The sequence below is a fragment of the Phyllostomus hastatus genome, unplaced genomic scaffold (assembly GCF_019186645.2).
Source record: "Phyllostomus hastatus isolate PE091 unplaced genomic scaffold, TTU_PhHast_1.1 phas_scaffold_39, whole genome shotgun sequence".
Classification (NCBI taxonomy): domain Eukaryota; kingdom Metazoa; phylum Chordata; class Mammalia; order Chiroptera; family Phyllostomidae; genus Phyllostomus; species Phyllostomus hastatus.
The window spans coordinates 6,436,101-6,458,996 of record NW_025334028.1 but is presented as its reverse complement, the minus strand read 5'-3'; the positions used below and the strand labels follow the sequence as shown (position 1 = coordinate 6,458,996).

Sequence of the window (22,896 nt, the reverse complement as noted above, 5' to 3'; positions counted from 1 at the left end):
TTTTAAAAAATAGTTGTCTGGGTGACCTACTGTGTATCACTAAATTCAGTGTGCATTGATTGAGTTAGCATTTCTTTTTGAGGCCCTAAAGTATTCCCTTCTTCCAATGACCAGTCTCCTCCAGGGGACGTAGAGATGGATGGTGGGACACAGGGTTAACAAGAATTTTTTCATGAACAAGATTTAATAGGTGACCTTCACTGTTTTAATATTGTACCCAGTTCTCTTACATAAGAATGCTGGTTCTCCCTGGCCAGGTGGTTCACTTGGTTGGATTGGCATCCCTTACACCAAAAGGCTGCAGGTTCCATCCCCAGTCAGGGCATACAGTCATACCTAGGTTGCAGGTTTGATCCCCAGTTGGGGTACATACAGGACGCAACCAATCAATGTTTCTTTTTCACATCTCTGTCTCTCCCTCCTTCTCTAAAATCAATAAGCATATCCTCAGGTGAGGATTAAAAATAAAATTATATTAAATTAACAAAAGAATGTTAGGTCTGCTCAAATAAAATCTGTAGCTCTCCAAAGCACTAGAAACAATCAATGCACCTTTACTCTGCTGCATTCAAGAACTCTGGGGTTTTTTTTGTTGTTGTTTTGGGATAGTGACATATATCACTATTTTATACTTTACCTGATACTTTAAACAACAACAACAAAAAAGCATGACATTAGCTTCCTTTGGTCTAACGATTTCCTAACATTGGCAAGATAGCTTATTTATAAGCTAGCTCATGTCTTATTAGCTGTATTTTATATATGGTTCTAATACTACCATCATCAAATCACTTAGAGTGGATATTTAAAAATGCAGATTCCTGACTCCCTACCCCAGTCCTGCCAATTCAGATTTTCTGGGAGGCAGGGCCCAGGGATCTATATTTTAAATAAACTCCCCCGGTGATCCTTATGCACAACAAAGTGTACGAATGATTGATGTAAAGGTTGGTAACACAGAACATTTTGCCCTTGCTTATAATGTATTCCCCAGTTTTTCCACTTCCCCGTACAAAGAGCTTAGCATATATAAATGCAATTGCCTGAATGCTAATTTAGCTTGTAACTGTAGCATATCCCTTAACATTCATTATTTCATGCTTTGATCGTGTCAAAGAACAAAGTGATTAGGTAACCTACCTCAAGAATATCTCCCTCTGTAGAATACCCAAATAATAGTTTCTGTGCCTCTACACTCCCTGAAGAGTAAACATACACCTTCATTCCAGCCTCTCTCCACTTCTTGACTGCTGGAACTACATCTTCAAAGAACCTGGAGAAAACAAAAGTTAAAATGCAGGAACATGTTATCTAGCCAGATGAAAAACAGTCAAAACAGCTGTCACGAGTTTCTCTATCTGTGCCCAAATGGTCTCCGTGAGAAGCAACTCCATAAGACTTCATCTGCAAATCTAATAAGAGTGTCAATGGAGTTCTAGAATCACAGATCAGAAGCAACAATTCAGGTGGAAAAAAGAGTAGTTTTTGACAGTCCCACTAATGATAGTCAAAAGTTATTACAGATAACAGAATGAAATAAGTAATTTTTTTAATCCTCACCCTAGGACATGCTTATTGATTTTAGAGAGGGTGGAAGGTAGGGAGAGAGAGGGAGAGAAACACCAATGTGAGAAACACTGACTGGTTGCCTCATACATGTGCCCAATTGGGGACCAAAGCCACAACCTAGGCATGTGCCCTGATCAGAAATCAGACCTGTGACCTTTAAGTTTACATGATGATGCTCCAATGAACTGAGCCACACTGATCAGGGCAGAAAGTGACTTTTTAAATTCCCAAAGAACTCAAAAAAGCAAACAATAATATTGTACTACTGTGGAATCTTCAATGTAATACATGACAAGAGAAGGTTAAATGATATCCAGTGTGCCTTAAGAAAGCATGGGAATACTTTTAGACAGATCTGTACCCCAACAAAAGAAAACATGTTTGGGGGCTCAAGCTAGTAATTTTTGATTATCTACAAAATGGAACTGTATTTCCTGAGAATTAAGAAAACCTCAAGTTTTACTACACAGAAAAAAGAATTATGTACCAAATCAGATAAGCAACTTGTACCATCACACATTTGCTGATCAGTAAAGTGTCTGTTTTTCTAATTCCTGACATTGTCTTGTTTACCAAATCTATTTTATCTGTTCTCTTCAGTGGTGGAAATATCATGAAGATGAATGAAAAGAGAAGCACAAGGAAGTTGGGATGTGGAGCTAGTCATCCCTAAAAGAGTGAAAAATTTCAGAGAAATCTTCTACTGCATAAAACAGCTTAATATGTTGAACTAATTGAAGAAAAGAGATTCATTAGTTCAAAACCAGCACACATAATTGTGAATAATTTTGTGTGCTACTTTGTACTTACAGAGAGAGAATTTTTCCATGTTGAATATGCACATTGTTATTGCTCCAAATAAGGGCTTAGAAGTCTAAGATAATTTATTTCAAGTCCCTGGTTTTATAATTGAGAAACCAAGACCAAGAGAAGGAAGGGCTAAGTAATTCAAGCATAGTCTCCTGGCTCCTCTTCTGAATGTTTTACAAAGCAATCTAGCTGATATTCCCATATCACTGGCCTATCCTGACATTCCATGCATCTTTTAAACAATGGAAGCCCCTTGTAAAGTATATAAAGAAATGGCATCTCATTTGCAAAAAAAAAAAAAAAAAAGAAAGAAAGAAAAGAAACATAGGCAGCTAGAAACGGTCTTGGATCTTAAGGTTTACATCACGCAATGGTCTAAACCCCTCAGTGGCAGTGCCTTATTAATACCTGAGCAACATAAGACTCCTGAGTCTCCTTAAGCAAGAGTGCTCAGGAACTCCACAACCAAGACTAAAGGTCTATGGAAGGTGCTCAAAAGAGCACAAAACAGAGTGGCACTGCTGACACTCTGAGTATCCCCAAAAGTGAGGGAGTGCAGAAGTATAGTTCTTGCTTCTCTAAAAGAACAGAAAACAGGTAGTCTAATGGTCCTGGGAAGCAGCCCAGCAGTGCTATTACTCTTATGAAAAGGATCAAATACAACTTATTTAAAAAGTGACCATTTTCTAGGAAGCCGTTTTCACACTGGTATTAAAAGTCCTTCAACCATCCTATTAAGACAAACATCAGGTTTGGGGAATTTAGCTGGGTGAAATTTTTATCCCAGTTTTGAAAACAAAGCATTCATGTGTTAGAATAAAAAGAATGTTGATTTTATCTATTTTACTAGTTGAGCAACACTGGAGAAAGAGGACCAGTAGAAAATGTGTTTGGTTTTGAGGCTGGTGAAATGTTCAGAGTCACGTGAGCAGCCTACATACTCTGCTTTCACACGCCCCGCTGTGAATGCTGCCCTCCACATGTGGCCCTGCAGCTGTTTCAGTGCCGTGGTCTTTCGGTCCAGAGACATCTGCCAGCACACATTATCTACCACAGCCTGGATCGTCTGTTGTGGGTCATCTGCCCCATTTTCAGATGCAGCAGGGATCGGAACAGCCCCAATCAGGTGGGAGTCCTCTTCAGCCTTCAAGTCATAAACAACATGTAGTTTGTTTCTTATTTGAAAAAGGAGCACTTAAAATGATACATGACAACCAAGCTGAACAACTTTCTCTAAATATCTTTAGCACCAAGCACTGTTACAAATTTAAAGTATCTTACATTTTGTGGCTGATCTGAATGATTCCTAAAAGAAACTGGATTAATAATTTATATTTACCTTTCCTATATTGCTAAAGCTGAAATTTAAACCAAGAGGCATTAATGTGAGAAGAGAGACAGCACATGATAAAATGACATAATAAAACCTGGTTTACTGATTCAATTACTATGATCAACAAACCATGACCTCAATTAAATCTGTTCATTTTCTCTGTACTATAACTGAGGGGGGAAAAAAAAATAAGGAAAACCTTTAAAATTAGTTCATGCCTGGAGTTCAATTAAAAGAAGCTAGTGAAGTAATGTCTGAGGTTGGTTCACAGTTTCCTGCAATCCACATATTGCAAAAACTCTTAACAGCTACTTGGAAGACTGACAATGTGACAACGCCTGTGTCTAACATCTAAAAACTCAATGATTCATATCCTACAATGCAGGAATATGTATGCATGTTTCAACAAGAATTGAAGACAACAAAAAAGGCAAAGGAGGGGAGTGTTTCAGACTAACCATGAATTATCTAGAAAATCCAACAAACAGAAATACCCCAGTGCCCCAAAGAATATGCCTATATTTCCAATCTTAACTTTTAACATTAAAAAATTCAGTGTTCCACATTGTCCAATATAGAAAATTAACAAGAAAAAAACTGCCAGAGAGTTAGCTCTGCACAGCATATTGAGATCTTTGCCACTGAAGTAATTTTAATAGGAAAAACAACAAAACAGGAGATCCACAGCACACCGCAGAAGGGAAAAAAGAGACTGAAAACTGGGCAGAATAAGCATGTGAGACTCAGGTGGAGATGATGGTGGGGCCAAGTGTGAGCTGGGGTAAGAGGTCTGGAGAAAGTGTGTAGATGTGAGGGCCCGGGAGCACTGTGCAGGGCTCAGCAGGGGCTCATGCCAGGAGCCAGAAAAGAGTGGAGAATGAGGAGATAAGGTGCTGTCACTGAGACATTAATGAAAAATGTGAAAAGACAGCACAAAACCTTTTGCATTCCACCCACAAAGGGCTTAGGCATAAGTCTCTAGGAATCCTATTTCTAAGACACTTGGGAATGTGGAAGAAATAGAATAACAATGTCCCAACCTGTTTCCTCAAAAGACTGACATCCTGCTGACACTCCTCTTCTTCCCAGTGTATCTGCAAATACTCTTTAACATTTTCTTTGATGTAAGGAAATAAAATGTCCTGGTAAAAGAGCAAAAGAAACAAGAATCAACTTTATTCATTTGCATGAGATCAAGCTCTTCAACAATATCACCTTAGCTAATTGTAGCAAATAAGTCACTGAAAATATGAAAATAGCAGCTGTGGATATATGAGACAGAGAACAAGAAATAAATGAACTAGATCAAGAATAAGTAAACCATGGCTCCTGGGCCAAATCTGTTCTACCTCTTGTTTTCGTGAATGAAATTTATTGGAACACAGCCACATTCATGTTTACATAGTGTCTACAACTACTTTGGGGCCACAATGGCAGAACTGAGTGTTTACAACCAAGGTCATATGGCCTGCAAAGTCTGAACACTTACTATTCTGCCCTGTACAGAAAAAGCCTGCTGACTCTGGAACTAGATTGCTAGACCATAGGTCTTTAAAAGAGGGATCAAGTATATGTTGCTCACAGTTGTAACTCCAAGGCACACCACAGTATTCGGCACATGTACATAACTCAAATGTCTGCTGAAATAATAGTGTCCATGCATGACAAATGTTTTTAAAACAAAACCTGATCACCATGATTCTTGGTAATCAGACTACTTACTAGACTACCCTAGTAGTAATGTACAAAACAATTCAGAAATAACCTATCAGTAATCCATGCATTGGGATTATGATTTCTCTTAGGTCAAAATCTTTACATTTACTTGCAATTGTAGCATATGTACCTTATCAAATAAAATGTGGCACTTCCAACAACTGTTTTGTGTCTACTATATGCCAAAATATGCTAGTCCCTGAGTGAGGCATGGGGAAAAGGACTGAAAACATAAATAAGTCAAAGTACCTATTCTCAACAAGTTTAAGAATCTGGAGGTGGGGTGGCAGGTAAACAAAGAATTATAATGAGGTACAATGGTAAGATAAACAGAATATGAGCAGAACACTGCATGATTCCAGAGCATCATGTCTCTTCAACAGTCTTAGGAATAACCAACCAGTCTTGAAAATATGCTTTGAGTGTAGACCCTAAATACACAATTCAGAGAAAGCATTGTATTTTAAAAAGAACTCCATAATCAAGTTGAATTCAATAAATTTGTTTATTCAAGTTCATTCATGTATTTATTTATTCAAGTATTTACTGAATGTCCAACACAGGGCAGGCCCTGTGCTAAGAGCTGGAAACACAACTGGGGTCCCATTTACACAAAAACCACACATGATCCCTAATTTCAAGTAGAAATAGACCTTTCAGAGATTCTATTAAGGTCAAACTACTTTCATAATATTAAGTTATTTGCCTTTTTCAGTTTCATCTCTTCAGAAGTGTACAATAGCTTCCCAGAGGCTACACAACATGTGATGTCACAACAGATCCAGTGCAGATAAGGGAATCTAGCTGTCTTCAATAGCCAGACATTGAGAAGGAATGAAAAAAATGTGAAACAATGCCAGTCTTCCAACCATATTTTCCAAAACTAAAATTTTTTTTGTTAAAGTATATTATTTATGTTTACAAAGTAATAGCATTTATTGTTTTAAATGAATAATTATTTTTAAATTACTCAGTTTTAATTTCTAATATGATAAATACTAGTCAATATAATCCACATAAATAAAAGTTCTTTGGCTCCTCAGGAACTTTTAAGAATTGAGAGGAATCCTGAAAACAAAAAGTCTGAGAACCACAAGGTGAATAGGAGTAACCCAGAGAAGACCAGAGGAAATAATGTTGCACAGAGAGAGAACGGTGTGGGGAGAGAAAGGTTCTCAGCAGTACCTATCTATGGAGCATATAGACCAGAGATATAAGACACAGGTGTTCAAATGTTTCCACTCCACTTTGAGGTGTGCAAAAGGCCCTAAAGATAAACATTCCTATTCCCTGAAAAGAGGGCTCACTAAATGTAATAAGGATGGCCTTCAATTCATGAAGTTCCAGCACGTGCTATCACAGAGTCATCTGTGCCAAACAGAGCACCCCTCTCTTCTGATCAGTATAACCAGAACCGGCCCTCAGCCCAGCTTTGTGGGGTGTAGGGAACATCTTAAAACCAGTGATCTGTGCTTTCTTCCTCTCTTCCCTTTCGACCTCCTTGTTACAAGCTTCTAGACCATTATATTTTCCTAAATATTATGTATGACAAGAGATTAAACAAGGGCAAAAAAGTGAAAGGCGGCAGCAGAAAATTGAGGGATGATATGGTTAGAGGACAGAGTTAATAGATTCATATGAACAAAATTATGTATTTTTTTAGTGTGCATAGTGTTTCCTTGACTGGTACAAACAAAGGTTTGGCTACATAATTAGAATTTTTCAATATTTCAGAAGACCCAAGTCTAAGTTCAACTTAAACTGCACTCCCAAATGAAAATATACAACACAATGAAGTTATTATGGCTTTTTTTAAATGGTAGGATTGGAATTTTTATCTCTTCATAATGTTATTCAAATTTCACCTGCCCTAGAAAAAATAAAGAAGTCATTCAATTTTGCTTGTTCTCATGTGGCATTCCAGTAAGTAATGGATCATTCAGCAGATTTCGAAGCATACAAACAATGTGGTCAGGCAAATTTTTCAGAATACTTGACAGAAAAGCCTTGTTTAAGCTCAATAAAAATGCATTCTTGATCTAAAAGAAAAATAAAGAGCCAAGATTGACAGCTTTCTTTTCCTGCAAGAGATTCCTTTTACCCTACTGCTGCTATACTTCAGATTTTCTTTAAATTACTTAGTTTTCCCATCATGCCCTACATTGTGCCCCTCCTTATTTTTTCCTTTTCATACTTAACGTATCTCCTTGACTCATGCACTGTGGTAGGGCTGCAAACTGGCCCCCACTTGAAAATGCTGAGAAGATGTAGTGAACTAAAGGTACCAGCCATTCCTTTCCTAGGCATATACTATAGAGAAACTAACACTTGTGCACAAAGGAGAAAGTAAAAAAAGGTTTATTGCAGCATTGGGGACAACAGCGAAACAACAAGAAACACCCTCTATCTTTATCAGCTAAGAACAGATAAACTGGGGCATACTCATATCTAAAACATTATAAAGCAATTGAACATGAATGCACTCAAATTGTATTTTATCAATATAAACATAAACTCTAACATATGAATAAGAATGTGATACAAAACAGGATGTACTCAGGGCCTCAGTTATATCTGTAATGTTTTACTTCTTTAAGATCTGAAAAAACATAGTATTAAAAATTTGCTTAGTGGTAGGTGCATGGTCATTACATTCACATTTCTTCCTGTTTTAATTATTTCACAATTAAAAAACAAGCAAGGCAACTTTGATCCTTTATCCTACCTACACCTGCTTCTTTCTCACTTGTTCATCCTCCTCCAGTGTCCTGCCTCCATTATTCCCCAACTCCCAAGTAGGCAGAAATTTTCCTAGCGGAAAATTGTTGGTTAGACTCAGGACCTTCTAGTAACTTTGAAGTACCAAAGTGATAAAATGCATGAAGTTTTTTACTACTTTGTGCTTCACAAAGTCCAATTTCCTATATCTAGCTTTTTTAAAGATTTTATTTATTTTTAGAGAAAGGGAAAGAAAGGAGAGAAACATCAATGTGTGGTTGCCTCTTGTACACCCCCAAGTGGGGGCTGGGCCCACAACCCAGGCATGTGCCCTGACTGGGAATCGAACCAGCGACCCTTTGGTTCGCAGGCCGGCACTCATTCCACTGAGCCACACCAGACAGGGCTCCTATACCCAGTTTTACTGGTACCAAGAATGATTCACAAAATGAACTGTAAATGTTGAGAACCCAATTCCTTGACCTCCGTGGGAGAGGAGATAAATACAGGCTTCAGGTGGCAAGCCAGGCCAGGCAGGTCCTTCCTCTGTCTTTTACTAGCTGTGTTCAAGTAGCTTATCCTCTCTGAGCCTATTTTCTCATCTGCTACATGGGACTAATTAGAGATAAATATTGCTCTCCAAAATAGACAAATATTTAAACTGGGCAAGGATCACCTTTGGTCCAAATTTAGTGATAAATAATAGCAGAAAAGTTCCCAGAGGATAAATCATAAGCACAACCAACTCATTTATTCAATATTTACTGAGGATCTCCTGAATGCCAGGTACTTGTGATAATGGAATTATAAACCACTGCCCCTCTCCTCAGAGAACTCACAGAAATGAAAGTTCCTAACAATTCTAAACTCTTAGGAAAAGCTTTAGAAGTTAGAGATTGCTTTGAAATTCCTTATCATCCTATCTGCCCCTTTCCTTTACACATAATATTCTCCTCTGTACTGAGTAAATACCAAACTAGGCAATGAAGCTAGAATTTAGTATAATATCTGGAATATCAGTATTACCTAAGGGTGGCATGTTAGCAGACAGTTCTACTTTAGTGTAAAAGTATTACTGTATAACATAAAAGTATAGTAATTAAATTGTAAAGATCTTATCCATCCTCTCAACACACTTACTGAGCATCTATTATGTAAGATAAAATTCATTCAAGTTGCTTATTTTAAAAAGTCAGTAATTGTATCATAGTCTGACATGAGCTATAATACCATGTTTAGAAAGCTCTGAAAACAGCCCTGGCTGGTGTAGTTCAGTGAATCGAGTGTGAGCCTGGGACCCAGAGGGTCACCAGTTTGATTCCCAGTCAGAACACATGCCTGGGTTGTAGGCCAGCTCCCCAGGGGAGGCCCCACGAGAGGCATCACACGCTGTTGTTTCCTTCCTTCTCTTTCTCCTTCCCTTCCCATCTCTCTAAAAATAAATAAGTAAAATCTTAAAAAAAAAAAACTTCTAAAAATAGACTTTTTAAAGCCAGTGTTTATTGCCCAATCCTGCCCACTGAAAATATTCAGGCATTAAAAATAATTCCACAACTAACTGTGATGATAAATGTTTTAACTTCAGTTACAATCCACTTATAATTTCAGAATACTGTAATACTAAAATACTAAAATACAAAAAAGTGTAGCAATAAACCCATGATTCTACTAATGTGTGACTATTTTTGGTCTATCAGGTACTTAAGGGGGTTTTACAGTTTAGCAGTATGTAGAGCAAATAAAAATAAATGAGAGTAGTTATCTTCCAGGGGGCTATGATTAAATTCTGCTAAATGCTTGAAAAAATACTATGCACGCAGGAATTTATTCTACTCTATACAGCTCTATGACAGTTTTACAAAAGAGCTCCATTAAGGGCCACAAAATTTCTGAAGATCTGATTAAATAAGTTGCCTAAGAACTGCTTAGAAGTCCAAATATGGATCTACTTGACGGTTAAGCAGTTGTTTTAGTAGAAAAGTCATAGAATCAATCAAAATAAAATTGTGTTATAGTATTTCCTTAAGCCTCCTATGAAAGCAATGTGTATATAAAAAGGGAATAGAGCCCTATGTTCATTGCAGCATTATTTACAACAGTCAAGATTTGGAAGCAGCTCAAGTGCCCATGAGTGGATGACTGGATAAAAAAGCTGTGGTATACTTATACAATGGAATACTACTTGGCCGTAAAAGACAAAGAAATCTTACCTTTTGCAACAACGTGGATGGATCTGGAGAGTGTTGTGCTAAGTAAAATAAGCCAGGTAAAGAAAAATAAGTACCATATAATTTCACTCATATGTGGAATCTAATGAACAGAATAAACAAACAAAATAGACTGGCAGCTGTCAGAGGAGAGGGCTGTTGGGGGGCTGGGTGAAAAAAGTGAAGGGATTAAGCAAAGAAAACTCATAGACACAGATACCAGTCTAGTGATTACCAGAGAGAAAAAGGTAAGGGGAGGTAGAAGGGGGTAAGAGGGGATAAATGGTGATGGAAGGAAATTTGACTTGGGGTGGTGAACACAGTACAATATATAGATGATGTATTATAGAACTGTACCTGAAACCTATATAATTTTATTAACAATGTCATCCCAATAAATTCAATGTAAAAATAAATAATAAACATTAAAAAAAAGAAAACCTGGAAGCACCAGATGTACATATTCCCAGCACATGGTGATGCCTTGACCTTATTTCACTGCTCATGTTTTAAATAAATATCCTTTTCAGAGTCTAATTAGTGGCACATTTTTAACATTTTGTACATTTTATTGGTGATTTTGCAGTTTAAAAACAGCCAAGCACTGTCTAGTATTCCTAAGTGCAAGAAAGCTTTGATGTGCCTCATGTAGAAAATACATGTTAGATAAGCTTTGTTAAATCATGAGTTACAGTGCCATTGTCCATGAGTTCAATGTTAATGGATCAAGAATATATATTAGCCCTGGCTGATGTGGCTCAGTGGATTGCACTAGTGCTGGCCTACGAACCAAAAGGTCACTGGTTCTATTCCCATTTGGGGCACATGCCTGGATTGTAGGCCAGGTCCCCAGCTGGGGGCCTGCCAGAGGCAGCTGATCAAAGTATCTCTTCCACATTGATGTTTTCCTATGTTTCTCTCTTCCTCCCTGCCCCTCTCTCTGAAAAAATAAATAAAATCATTTTTTAAAAAGAGTCTATATTAAACAAGGTAAACAGAAACACATAAAACATTATATAATAACAAGTTGATTAAAATGTTGTGTCAAGAGGCTCACAGGAACCTAACCCTGTATTGTCTCTAGAGCACAGGTGGCAAATACAAGGCCAAATCAGGCCCTCCACCTTGTTTTACCGCAGCAGCATGGAGCTCTTGCTTAACAATTAAGCAGTAGTTACATTTATAGTCCTAATTACATTCGGCCCTCTGAAAGCAACCATGAGGCTGATGTGCATCCCCCCACCCAGCCCGTGAAGATGAGTTTGATACTCCTGCTCTAGAGGCAATAATTCAGTATTTGCTAATATGTTGTTCTCAGTGACTTTTTTTACATGTACCAACTCAACATATACCAACAGGAAAGCCACCAAATCATAGAGCATTTTCAGAAACAAGAGATCATTTTTTCCCAAACTCAAAGAGTAGTTGACAGTTCCTGATAAGATAACCACAGAGGCTGATGATGATGTTATTTCATGGCATAAAGACTAAAAACATTAGAATAATGATGCCCTGATCAAGTAGCTCAGTTGGTTTGAGCATTGTCCCAATACACCAAGGCTGCAGGTTTGATCCCTGGTCACAGCACATACAAGAAGCAACTAATGAATGTGTAAGTAAGTGGAACAACAAATCACGTTTCTCTCTCTTCCTTCCTCTATCTCTAAAATCAATAAAACTAAAAAAATAACATTAGAATAACGCAATGCACAATTTCAGAAAACGAACATTATTTACATCACCATGTTCAAATAGCAAGAAAGAAGAGGCACCATGGGGTGTATATACTCCAGAGGCATGCAAATGAATCAATGGGGTAAGGTAAGGGAATATAACATTTACCTGTATTTATAATTTAATCTTTAAGTTCCAATTTATTTCATAACTTAATAATAATATGTGTACACAATTTATAAATTCTATTTGTGGTGCCTGCTCCAATTCTGCTGATAATGTACAAGACCAAAAAACCTTGGGAGATCACCACTGTAGAGGATGAGTCAGTATCTGAAAACAAACTCCAGGGGAACATGTCCTGCAGTGAAGGACAGGGCTGGCTGCTTGAGGACTCAGATGCACTGGGAACATCTAAGGAAATATGGGTTCTACTGCTGCTCTGCCCCCAAGTTGTGATGATCCCTACACAGGACTTTCCTACAGGCATCAATTGACTCATGGAAGAAATTAATTAGCTGGTTGCAAAACTCACCAAACAATCTGAGCTAGGAGCCCTTCCTGCTCTAGAAATCTGACAATTCTGAGAAAAAAAGATATAACAGCGGGTACATAAAACCCGTGTGTGCTGTTGCCTGGAGTCTAAGGGCTGAGGCATGATCAGATAGAGCAACAGGCTATCCACAGAACACCTCTTCCTAGGCTGGGAGGATTTTACAGAATCCTATAAGGGATCCTAGACTATCAATGCTATCTTGCATACTTAAGCACATCAACTGTAAGGGCTCAGGAAAAAGAAAAAAGAGAGAGTGAGAGAAAGAAAGAAAGAAAGAAAGAAAAGGAAAGGGGAGGGAAGGAGGGGAGGGGAGGGGAGGGGAGGGGAGGGGAGGGGAGGACCGTAACCAGTGCTGGCAATTTGTCTGCCATTCCACAATATGAGGGTATTCTGTTCCCTGGGACAGACTCTGTTCCCCAGCCTCTCTTACAGTGTGAGGCTAATGTTTGACAAAACGTATTTTTTATTTGTATCACCTAACCATAAACCAATTACTTCCTCTGGAGCTCAAGGGAAGCAGGGATTGTTTCCACGCTAAAGGAAAAATGACTGCATATGACTTACTGAAAGATGAAAATCGGCCTCCAAAAATGGGTGACTTCTGAAGGGTAGTTCAAGGACAATTTTTAACAATACTCAATTTTCAAACCAAATGCCCAATTTTCATTATAGTTTTTCTGGTCCAATGGTTCACTCCTAAGCATTTATCACCAAGAAGTGTAAACTGAAATTTCCTACAATATGCTTCTATGCGACTTTACATTGTTGAAAGTGATCTCATATCAACTGTGCCATTTAACATACAGAACAGCCAAGCAAAAACAAAGTAAGAACTGTGGTTCCGTTTCAGAGATCAAGTGCAATAGCGGAAAAAGAGTTTTTAAGCTAGACAATTTAGGTTGAAATCCCCAGCTATTGTTCGATTTTTCAGAGCCCTGGTTTCCTATCAGTAAAATGCAAACAGTTGCTGACACCTCACACAGTTTTTAAGGATGAATCAAGTATACAAGTCGCATGTATAAGTACTGTTTCCTTTCATCATTCCACAGGATATAGTGCTTCAAATTCACACACCTAATGCGATTAATCCCAATTCCCAGCTCGGTACTCAGAGGTTCAAGAAAAATATAACATAGCAATCTCTTCAGAAGGTGTTCAGAAGCTAAAACTACTTTGCTAAAGGTTTTAGTTCAAGTAAATTTGTGAAACGATACTTTCTTGAAGACTCACAAAGCATGTATGTGTGTGCAGGTGTATAACAAAGCTCTATAATTGTTTTTAAGTAAAGATGGTTCAACATGTACAGAACAATTCCCAAAAGTGCATTTAATAATGGAACACTTTCGCATGATTACTTTACACGTCCACACAGGCCTAATGTTCTTCTGAACATACTTTTAGATGAGCATGCATTTTTAGAAACAGTTTTAATAAATTAATGTATAATAAATATTATATTACATTAATAGTTAACATTAATAAAAATAATTGGTTATAGGATAAAGCACAAGAAACCAGGGATACCTGAAAAGTCATCATAATACTTCAGTCACTCCATTTTTCGGAACTAAAAACCACAAGGACTACTAGCTTGAGGCCGCCCCCTCGCCAGGTGGAACCAAGCAGAAAGCGGGCACTCAACCTGTCCCGCGGGCGACGCACACTTCGTCTCACCCTGCAGCGGCGGACCATTACTTCCTTCACCCTTTTTCACCACCACCTCTATCCCTTTCTACCCAACTGTATCTACCAAGGACAGGGGCGGGGGAGGGTGAGATAGTGCCGTGAGAAAAGGCATCTCCGCAACCCGCTGCAGCGGGTGCACAGCCACACCGCCTCACCTACCTCTAGTGTACTAGGTCTGCAATACTGAAAATTTCTTGAATTGTTTTTAAGCACAAGTAACCTCTCCGTTCCCTTTCGCCCCTCACCTTCACGAAAGCAATCGGGGTTGTGGTACCTTCGATATCTAACAGGATCACAGACACTTCAGCGGGCACAGAAAGCACGACCATTTCCCTACCAGATGCTACCACAGAAATAGGCCTACTGGTAGGGAAGGCGGCGCCGACTACGCCCCCAGCACCGTCCTGGGCTTCCGACAGCTCCGCGAGAATTTCGAAGCAGTCAACCCCGTGCAGCCTGAAGCAAGAAGAAAAGCAGCCCTAGAAAGTGGAGAAGGAAGCCGAGGAAGAGACCGGAACACCAGAAGTACCAAGGGGTTGTGGCCCAGACCACGTGGGCAGGGAAAGGGGCGGACCTGACGGTGTTCCGAGGGGGCGGAAGGGAGAAAAGGCGTAGACGCCGATTGGCCTCCAACCTATCCGTCAAAATGGACCTCGCGTGGGCGGGAACAAAGCAAGCGCGGGAGCCGAGTGCGCGGGCCTGCGCTCTCCACAGATTTGTGGAGCAAGCGGGAGAGGCCTGGGGCACGTGCAGATGGGAGCCCCGCGAGTGGCGCGCCGGGGATGTGAGTGCTCTTGGCCTGTACGGCATCTAACCCCCACCCCGCCCACTGCCTCAGTTTTTGCCTATTTTCAGTAATCCGACCGAGCTTGCGCCCCTCCTTCCGTCCTTAGCCAGCAAAAGAGGCCTTACTGCAGCTGCCCGTTTCCGGCCTAGCGGCTAGGGAGGACCGCCGCCCCCTCTAGGCTCGCGCGCTTATAGCGGTAGCGGAAAAGGCGCCGGCGCCGCTGCCCTTAGGGGCTGCAGCGCGCCAGCTTCCCGTTCGGTTCGTTTCAGCCAGCTCGAGGACAAAACACGCTTGCGCGCAGCGGATGGGCAGGCGCGCTCGCTGCCTCATCTGTCGGTGCCGGGTGCAGTTCGCCTTTTTCTGGAGCAGGCGGGCTACGGTGCTAACCGGTAGCAGCTGTCGCAGCAATTTCGCACTAGGGGACTGAGAGTGGAGGAAGGCAGGGTTGTCGGCTGTTGCTAGGAGTGAGCTGGACCTGACGCTGGAGACAAAGGCTCTCAAGGAAAGAGGGACTTGGGCCTGCGACCGCGCTGCTCGGGATTTTTGAACCCAGGACTTTTCGCCCCTTCGATTTTCTCTTCAGACGCTTCTCTCATCCCAAGCCCGCGTCCCCTCACCCGCGAACTTGCTCCTCACCGGAGGACTGCGATGGAGGTCCCGCCCCGGCTTTCCCATGTGCCGCCGCCATTGTTCCCCTCCGCTCCCGCTACTTTAGCCTCCCGTACCCTCTCCCATTGGCGGCCACGAGCGCCACGGCAGCTCGCCCCACTACTCCCTTCGCTTGCTCCCAGCTCCGCCCGACAGGGGGCGCGCCGAGCCCAGCGCCACGTCACCGCCCAGCAGCCCTCCCGATTGGCGGGCGGGGCAGCTATAAAGGGAGGGCGCAGGCGGCGCCCGGACCTCTTCCGCCGCCATTTTAAACCCAGCTCCATACAACGCTCTGCCGCCACTGCTGCCGCGACTCGAACCACGCGCCAGCACCTCCCGGCCGACAACTCCACCACCATGGAGGACGTGAACGAGTACAGCAACATAGAGGAATTTGCAGAGGGATCCAAGATCAACGCGAGCAAGAATCAGCAGGATGACGGGTACCGCACGCTGCTCCCCTCTCCCTCAGCGCGTCGCACGCGTTCTTCGTCCCTCGAGATCCGCGCGCTGCCCACATTCTTGCCCGGAGTCGATTCCCCGCGTGCCCGCTGGGCCCCACTAGCTTGGAGGGAAGAGGAAAGTAGGAGACGGAGGGGATGACTCGAGAGGCCCGCGGAAGGTGGGGGAAGGGCGGAGGGGTTGGAGGCGGAGGGCGGTGGCGTCTGGGTCCCGAATGCGCAGGCGCCGCGTGGGGCCGGAGGGGGAGGGGCTGATTCGCTGCGCCACATGCTGCAGCTGCCGCCGCCTCTTCATTGTGTCTCTGTTGGGGCTCCGCGCACTTTTCCTGGGAAGAGTTGAGAGAACCCTTGATTTCAGAACCAGTGTGCACTGGTACACATCCCCAGATGCGTTATAATGAGTTCCTTAAGTGCAACACTGGCTTGACAGTTCAGGAAGTAGGTGGGCATAGCTTGTGAGGGATTAGTTAGGTAGTTGGATTTTTTGAAGTGCAACCGTGTTTACAACATTTTGTTGGCCGTGCCCTCGGCCTCGTTTAAACTTGGCGTTATGCAGTATGGAAAGCAAGCTGTGTTTTGAGTAAGTCCTCTCGATGGGGTTTTGAAATTTTTGTGGTGGTGATAATGTGTTATAAAAACATGGATCAAATTACGCGTAGGAATTAAACTTTTATACTTACATTCTAGTACACACAATCCCAAAATTGAAGTAATCGTTTGAGCTGCTGCTAACCTTTAAAAAAAAAACTTTTGTTTTTAGTAAAATGTTTATTGGAGGCTTGAGCTGGGATACAAGCAAGAAAGATCTGACTGAATATTTGTCTCGATTTGGAGAAGTTGTGGACTGCACAATTAAAACAGATCCAGTCACCGGAAGATCAAGAGGATTTGGATTTGTGCTTTTCAAAGATGCTGCTAGTGTTGATAAGGTAGGGATGTGTTTTGCATGGTGCTGCTTTTTTGTGTGCTTTTTGCAGGTTCTTGAGAGGGTTGGTTGTGTATTGGCTGTCAAATTAAATAAATATGTTTTCTAGGTTTTGGAACTGAAGGAACACAAACTGGATGGCAAATTGATAGACCCTAAAAGGGCCAAAGCTTTAAAAGGGAAGGAACCCCCCAAAAAGGTTTTTGTGGGTGGATTGAGCCCAGATACTTCAGAAGAACAAATTAAAGAATATTTTGGAGCCTTTGGTGAGGTGCGCTTGTGTGGTTGTATATGTGTATTTTATGTTTTATGTAGTATTCATCTCTGGCCCACTTCTTACAGAACAAGCTCATGTGTCAGGTGGGGGAGGGGTTAAATTACTCCTTGAGTTCCTTCCAGTCACCATACTTTTATCACTGCCTTCTGTGCTGTATAGAAACCAGTTTTTCATTTATTTTGGCAAAAACATGGATTATTTGATGTGGTCAGTATTTGGACTTAATAACTTGTATTTGTGGAATTTAAAATAACACTAAATGAAGGAAGTTTTGCTCTCCCTTCTACATGTTTAACAGCTAAAACATTATTTTGATGTTGATATTAAGTGGCAATAGTCTCTATTCAGGTCGTATTATTGGAATAACGTGTTGAAGCTTGCAAAGAGCCCATGGGGTGGCTTTTTACCACTGCTGGATGATCGAGTGTGTTTTTGGTTTCAGATTGAAAATATTGAACTTCCCATGGATACAAAAACAAATGAAAGAAGAGGTTTTTGTTTTATCACATACACAGATGAGGAGCCTGTAAAGAAATTGTTAGAAAGCAGATATCATCAAATTGGTTCTGGGAAGGTAAAACCATTATAATTGTATTAAATGGGGATTTTGAATTTCTTATTTGCAAAATAATTTCTCAATCTATTTTAAAACTATAATGGCTTAACATTAGAACTTCAATAACGTTGTTTGCTTTTTAAAATTTGTAGTGTGAAATCAAAGTTGCCCAACCCAAAGAGGTATATAGACAGCAACAGCAACAACAAAAAGGAGGAAGAGGTGCTGCAGCTGGTGGAAGAGGTGGTGCTAGGGGTCGTGGCCGAGGTAAGAGTAAATTCTTGGGAAATGGCTTAATGGCTTAAGCTATAAACTGCAAAATATAAATAAGTCAACAGGAAAGTAAAGCCAGACTTAAATTGTCTTAATGTGAAGAATGCATAGTTGAGTGGGTGGGTTTTTGGTTTTATTGAGTTTACTGGTTTCACCTTTTCAAAGAATGGGTGCTGTGACATTGTCATCACTGATGGGAAAATAATGCCATTAAATGTAAATGGTGTGATAGGTATTTTTGAGCAGGAATTCCTGCTTTAAGGTTAGTCTTACTTGTCTTTACCTTTGTTCTGATTTCCCATTACATTTAGGAAGCCTGATACTAGCACAATTGGAGTTTCTGCCGCGCCCCCCTTTTATAACAACTAGAATATTTTCTCTCAGAAATAAAGTTAAGATTTGCATCGTTTGATGTTAGAATTAGAGGAGGGGTCAGAAGTTGTTTCCTAACAATCTCATGCATTGTTTCAGGTCAGGGCCAAAACTGGAACCAAGGATTTAATAACTATTATGATCAAGGATATGGAAATTACAATAGTGCCTATGGTGGTGATCAAAACTATAGTGGCTATGGCGGCTATGATTATACTGGGTATAACTATGGGAACTATGGATATGGACAGGGATATGCAGACTACAGTGGTAAGAATATTTAACTTAATTTCATAACCAGTGGTATTAAAATTTAGTGTTAAAGTGCATTCTCACTCAAATTTGTCAGTTTTCCATTTATTGGAGTATTTGAAGTTACGTTTTTTGAGGTATTTGATAGTCATCAGATAATTATACTAATATAGAAACTGGTTATAAATGTTGAAGATTATGTGGTATATGAGTAGTTTATAATTGTTTTAAAAATAATCTGATTACTGTCCTATTTGGCATGCAGTTTTATGCATTTAATAATTTTTAACTAATGTATGTAATGAAATCATTTCATTAAAAACTGTCTTAACATAATTTCTTGTCAAAATAGGCCAACAGAGCACTTATGGCAAGGCATCTCGAGGGGGTGGCAATCACCAAAACAATTATCAGCCATACTAAAGGAGGGCATTGGAGAAAACAGGTGTGTATAAACGTACAAGACACCAGTGGAAATGTCTGATTTAATTTAAAGATCAATAGACAAATGAAAAACAAGTAAAAACACAATATCACGTAGCCTGTTTTTACTAAGATGTTAATTTTTAATTGCTTTATTAGCCTGTTTTGCCTAAAGTGTCTATAGATCTTTAACTTTAAAGTTTTACCTCACTTTCTTTAGTATTACAGAAAAACTTTAAAGTTTTTCTGTTTGCTTTGTGTACCAGGTGGTCTAGAGGAATAATTAAACTTTTTTAGAACTATTAACAGGTAAAGTACTGAAATGGGTACAACTTAAGGAAAACACGAATGTTGTCTTCTAACTCTGACATTATACCTTGTTTGTACCCGCCAGCGGGAACTTCATTGCAGGCCGTGTGTCACCCTGACCACGTCTATCTCTGGGGGTCGCACGTTGCGGGCAGAGCGCAAGGCATACACCAGAAAACGCTGTCCTGTGGTATGGTCTCTTCCAACTTCATGTACCAGCGTAAAGATTAAAGTGGAAAACTTCAGACTTTGGCTTCTTTTTTAATCTTTTTCGAGATTAAGTGTCTAAACTTAACTTAAATGGTTTTTTACAGGAGTTAAAGTACATAAATGCCTTTTTACAGCTTAATCATTTTGGTCTTCTGTTTAGTGTTGTATTTCAATTGTGGAGCCTCATTTTAAGTGTTCATTCTTTAAGATTTAATGCTTGCTTTTTCTTTTTATAGCTAATAGTGAAATCTACAAACCAAAACAAGAACTTTAAAATCTGGGATATAAGTTAAAGATCACATGCACATAGCAATTTTTCTTGAAATATAATCATCTTAAAAACTTATGTGTATATTACCATTTTACTTGGTTTACTAGAGATGCTTCTAGTAGACTAATCTAGCACAGTTCAACCTGTGGATATGGGAAGGTTGCATTCCCAGTTTCTTTTCTAAATAGATTTAAATTTGGTATCATTTGGGAACTCCAGGGCAAATTTATTAATTACCCAAAAAGCACTTTGCCAGTGAATATGCATGTGATCTTTAATTATTGAAGAAAAGAATAAAGTGAGAACTTAAAACAATTCATGAAAGTGGACCTTTGAAAGCTTGTCAGTGTTGCACAAATCTAATAGCTATTTTGTTTTTATTTTTAGGAGGAGATTGCTAAAGTAATCCATCTTGCAGGACAACAGTGAAGATTGATCTTCTGTTGCTCTAAGATGATTATTTTGTAAAAGACTTTCTAGTGTACAAGACACAACTCTGTCCAACTGTATATAGCCGCCAATTAGTTTTCTTTGTTTTTACTTTGTCTTTTGCTATCTGTGTTATGATTCAATGTGGATTTGTGTTTATACAAATTTTACTTGTATAATTTCATGTTAAACCTCAAATAAATGCTTCCTTATGTGATTGTTTTTCTGTGTCAGGTACTAAATAGCTCTGTAAAAGTGTGATTTTAAATAAGCAATAATTAAGGCATGGTTTATTTTGTAAGGAGTATTGGTCCATGAGGAGGAACTGTGGTCCTTATGAGTAGCCAGCTACAGTGTCACCCTGTTGCCCATCTTTGTTAAATGTATTCTCTTTTCCCAGTGTTCATTACCTGTTAACTAAGATGTCATGGATGTCTCCATGTCATAGTCACTATTGTGATTAGTGGAAGATTTCTAGTAGACCATGAGTTTTCTAAGGATTATATTCTGAGGAAAAGTACCCCTTTAATGGCACAAAGCATGTTGATAGCTCCTTTCATAGATACTAATGGTTTTGCTTTGTTTCTGTCTCTGGAAAAGCTGTTTGTTATGATTTGCTAAATATTCTAACACTCTGGTCTGTTAGACCTTTAAGTAATCATAATACCAGGACTAATTGATCAAAGTCCAGATATACCTAGGGGGAAAGCACTGTTACACTGGTAGGAGCTACAGTTTGAGAGTTATCAAAGATAGTTACGTTGTCATACAAGGATTTTGGCAGATAAGTTTATTAGAGCAAAGGTTAGATTAAGGTATTTGAAGTAGTGGCTATGTAAATTAGTATTCTGTTATGTCACAGCAAACACCAAACTGAGCAGTTCTCCAAAAGTATTCTTAGGAAGCTATATTGGGTGTTAACTGTTAATGTGGTGTGAGCTCTTAGAAAAAGCCATGGTAGTAGATTTTGTTTTCTAATGCAGTTTGCATGAGTTGAGTAGCTAAGCATATCCATATTCAGGCATAGGAAGGAATAGTGGGAAACGGTATGCTTTTAGTCATGTTAATGAAAATCTTAATTGTGACCATGTCATTAATACAGATCTTCCTGGTGCATTAGTGGCAGTTTTTGCTCTAGATTTTGGAGGATTTCTTGGGTAAATCGAAGCTTTGAGTTTAACATTAAATGTAGTTACTGGATTTAAGATTTTCTAAGTTTTGTCTTTATGGTTCCATATTAGCTATTAGGATTGGCATATGTGTTCACATGTGGAATAGTTGACCTCACCTTAAAGTGTAAACTTTTCATGCCATTTTTATTTGGCACCTACAACTTTGTTCCAATGATGTTTGTACTTGCTGGGCTAATCAAGTTGCAATGCTGTTGGCCTGTTTTGTTCCTGTTTTCCTATTTTGACCTTACATCTAGGCCAAGTACCAGTGTTGGCTGTTTTGTAAGGGATTGTTTATTCTTTAAACATAACAACCCTAGAGAACAAAAAGGGTATTTCATTTCAAGTTACATTGTCAAAGTCAGTAAGTGCACTGTCTTTAGGGCAGTGAATCCTGTAAGTTGCAAGTTTATGATTAGGTGACAAGTTGACACTGAGATTGTCCTTTCCCTGATCAAAAATGAATAAAGGCTTTTTAAACAAAATCCAAACTCTTCAATCAAGTCTTAATATATATGACTTAAGAAATACACTACATCTGGAGGTGATTGAGATCTGTTACAAAGAATTGGAGGGGGAATAAGTATGCTTTTGTGTGTTTTTGTTTTTTTTTTTTTTTACTTAACAAGGTGCTTTAGACTAGACAACTTGGATTTGGGGCTCTATGAATGCCAACATGTAAATTTGAAATAAATATGCCAACGCTACTGCTATAGACATCTGTTAGAATGAATAGTATTAAGGTTTCATTCCAAAGTACTGAGAACTAAAAGTGATTTAACAATTGAGAGGGTGTGGGTAGAAATTCTGAAGTACCTATAATAAACTAGCTAACCTATATATCATGTTAAATATGCTTCCTAAATTGTTTAAATCAAGTTCTGTGTTTATCCTAACAGAAACCTTATCAATTTTAATATTACTATCCCGTAGTCTCACAGCTATGTTTATAATATTAGAAACATTAAGAATTCATTTCCTATTGGGATACCTAACATAAACACAGCTTTTATTTCATTCTCTGCCATGTATCTTTTTTCATAATGGTGACAGAGACTGTACCTTTTGCTAATCTTTATTAATAAAAATACAGAGACATCTGAAAAATCACTACCAAGATTTTATAGAATGTCAACCACAAGATCTTGAATTGCACTAGTTGAAAAGGCAATTCAAGACACCGCAGATGTGTAAACAAATTTCTAGTTGTAGGAGATGAGTGTATATCATTTGAATTGATTCCTAGCATTAAAATGAGGATA

The 22,896-nt window shown here is 39.5% G+C and overlaps 2 protein-coding genes across 10 annotated transcripts in view; one reads left to right on the top strand and one right to left on the bottom strand.

The window, feature by feature from the left end:
- Nucleotides 1-15,821, bottom strand: part of ENOPH1 (enolase-phosphatase 1) — a 74,024-nt gene extending 58,203 nt beyond the window's left edge. For 3 of the 8 annotated variants that reach the window (XM_045820166.1, XM_045820165.1, XM_045820162.1), the window contains exons 1-5: nucleotides 14,544-14,846; nucleotides 10,357-10,394; nucleotides 4,753-4,854; nucleotides 3,321-3,523; nucleotides 1,141-1,273 (exon numbers count right to left, since the gene is read on the bottom strand). In XM_045820166.1, the coding sequence (XP_045676122.1) occupies nucleotides 1,141-1,273; nucleotides 3,321-3,523; nucleotides 4,753-4,854; nucleotides 10,357-10,394; nucleotides 14,544-14,598 (531 nt within the window). In that variant the 5' untranslated portion in view covers nucleotides 14,599-14,846. Of the gene's footprint in view, nucleotides 1-1,140; nucleotides 1,274-3,320; nucleotides 3,524-4,752; nucleotides 4,855-10,356; nucleotides 10,395-14,514; nucleotides 14,847-15,692 lie in introns of those variants that run through there. The other 5 variants (XM_045820161.1, XM_045820167.1, XM_045820160.1 and 2 more) reach the window with 5 other exon arrangements.
- On the top strand, nucleotides 15,705-20,684 carry HNRNPDL (heterogeneous nuclear ribonucleoprotein D like). 2 transcript variants are annotated; one of them, XR_006783532.1, is made up of 9 exons: nucleotides 15,705-16,147; nucleotides 16,926-17,094; nucleotides 17,200-17,361; nucleotides 17,810-17,941; nucleotides 18,076-18,190; nucleotides 18,668-18,838; nucleotides 19,173-19,265; nucleotides 19,638-19,742; nucleotides 20,421-20,684. XR_006783532.1 is itself a non-coding variant. In XM_045820159.1 (8 exons), exons 1-7 carry the CDS (start codon nucleotides 15,705-15,707, stop codon nucleotides 19,241-19,243), a joined length of 1,263 nt encoding a protein of 420 aa, XP_045676115.1. In that variant the 3' UTR covers nucleotides 19,244-19,265; nucleotides 20,421-20,684. The 2 variants fall into 2 exon arrangements, 1 of the variants encoding a protein (XP_045676115.1); XM_045820159.1 differs by lacking the exon at nucleotides 19,638-19,742.
- The last annotated feature ends 2,212 nt before the right edge of the window (nucleotides 20,685-22,896 follow it).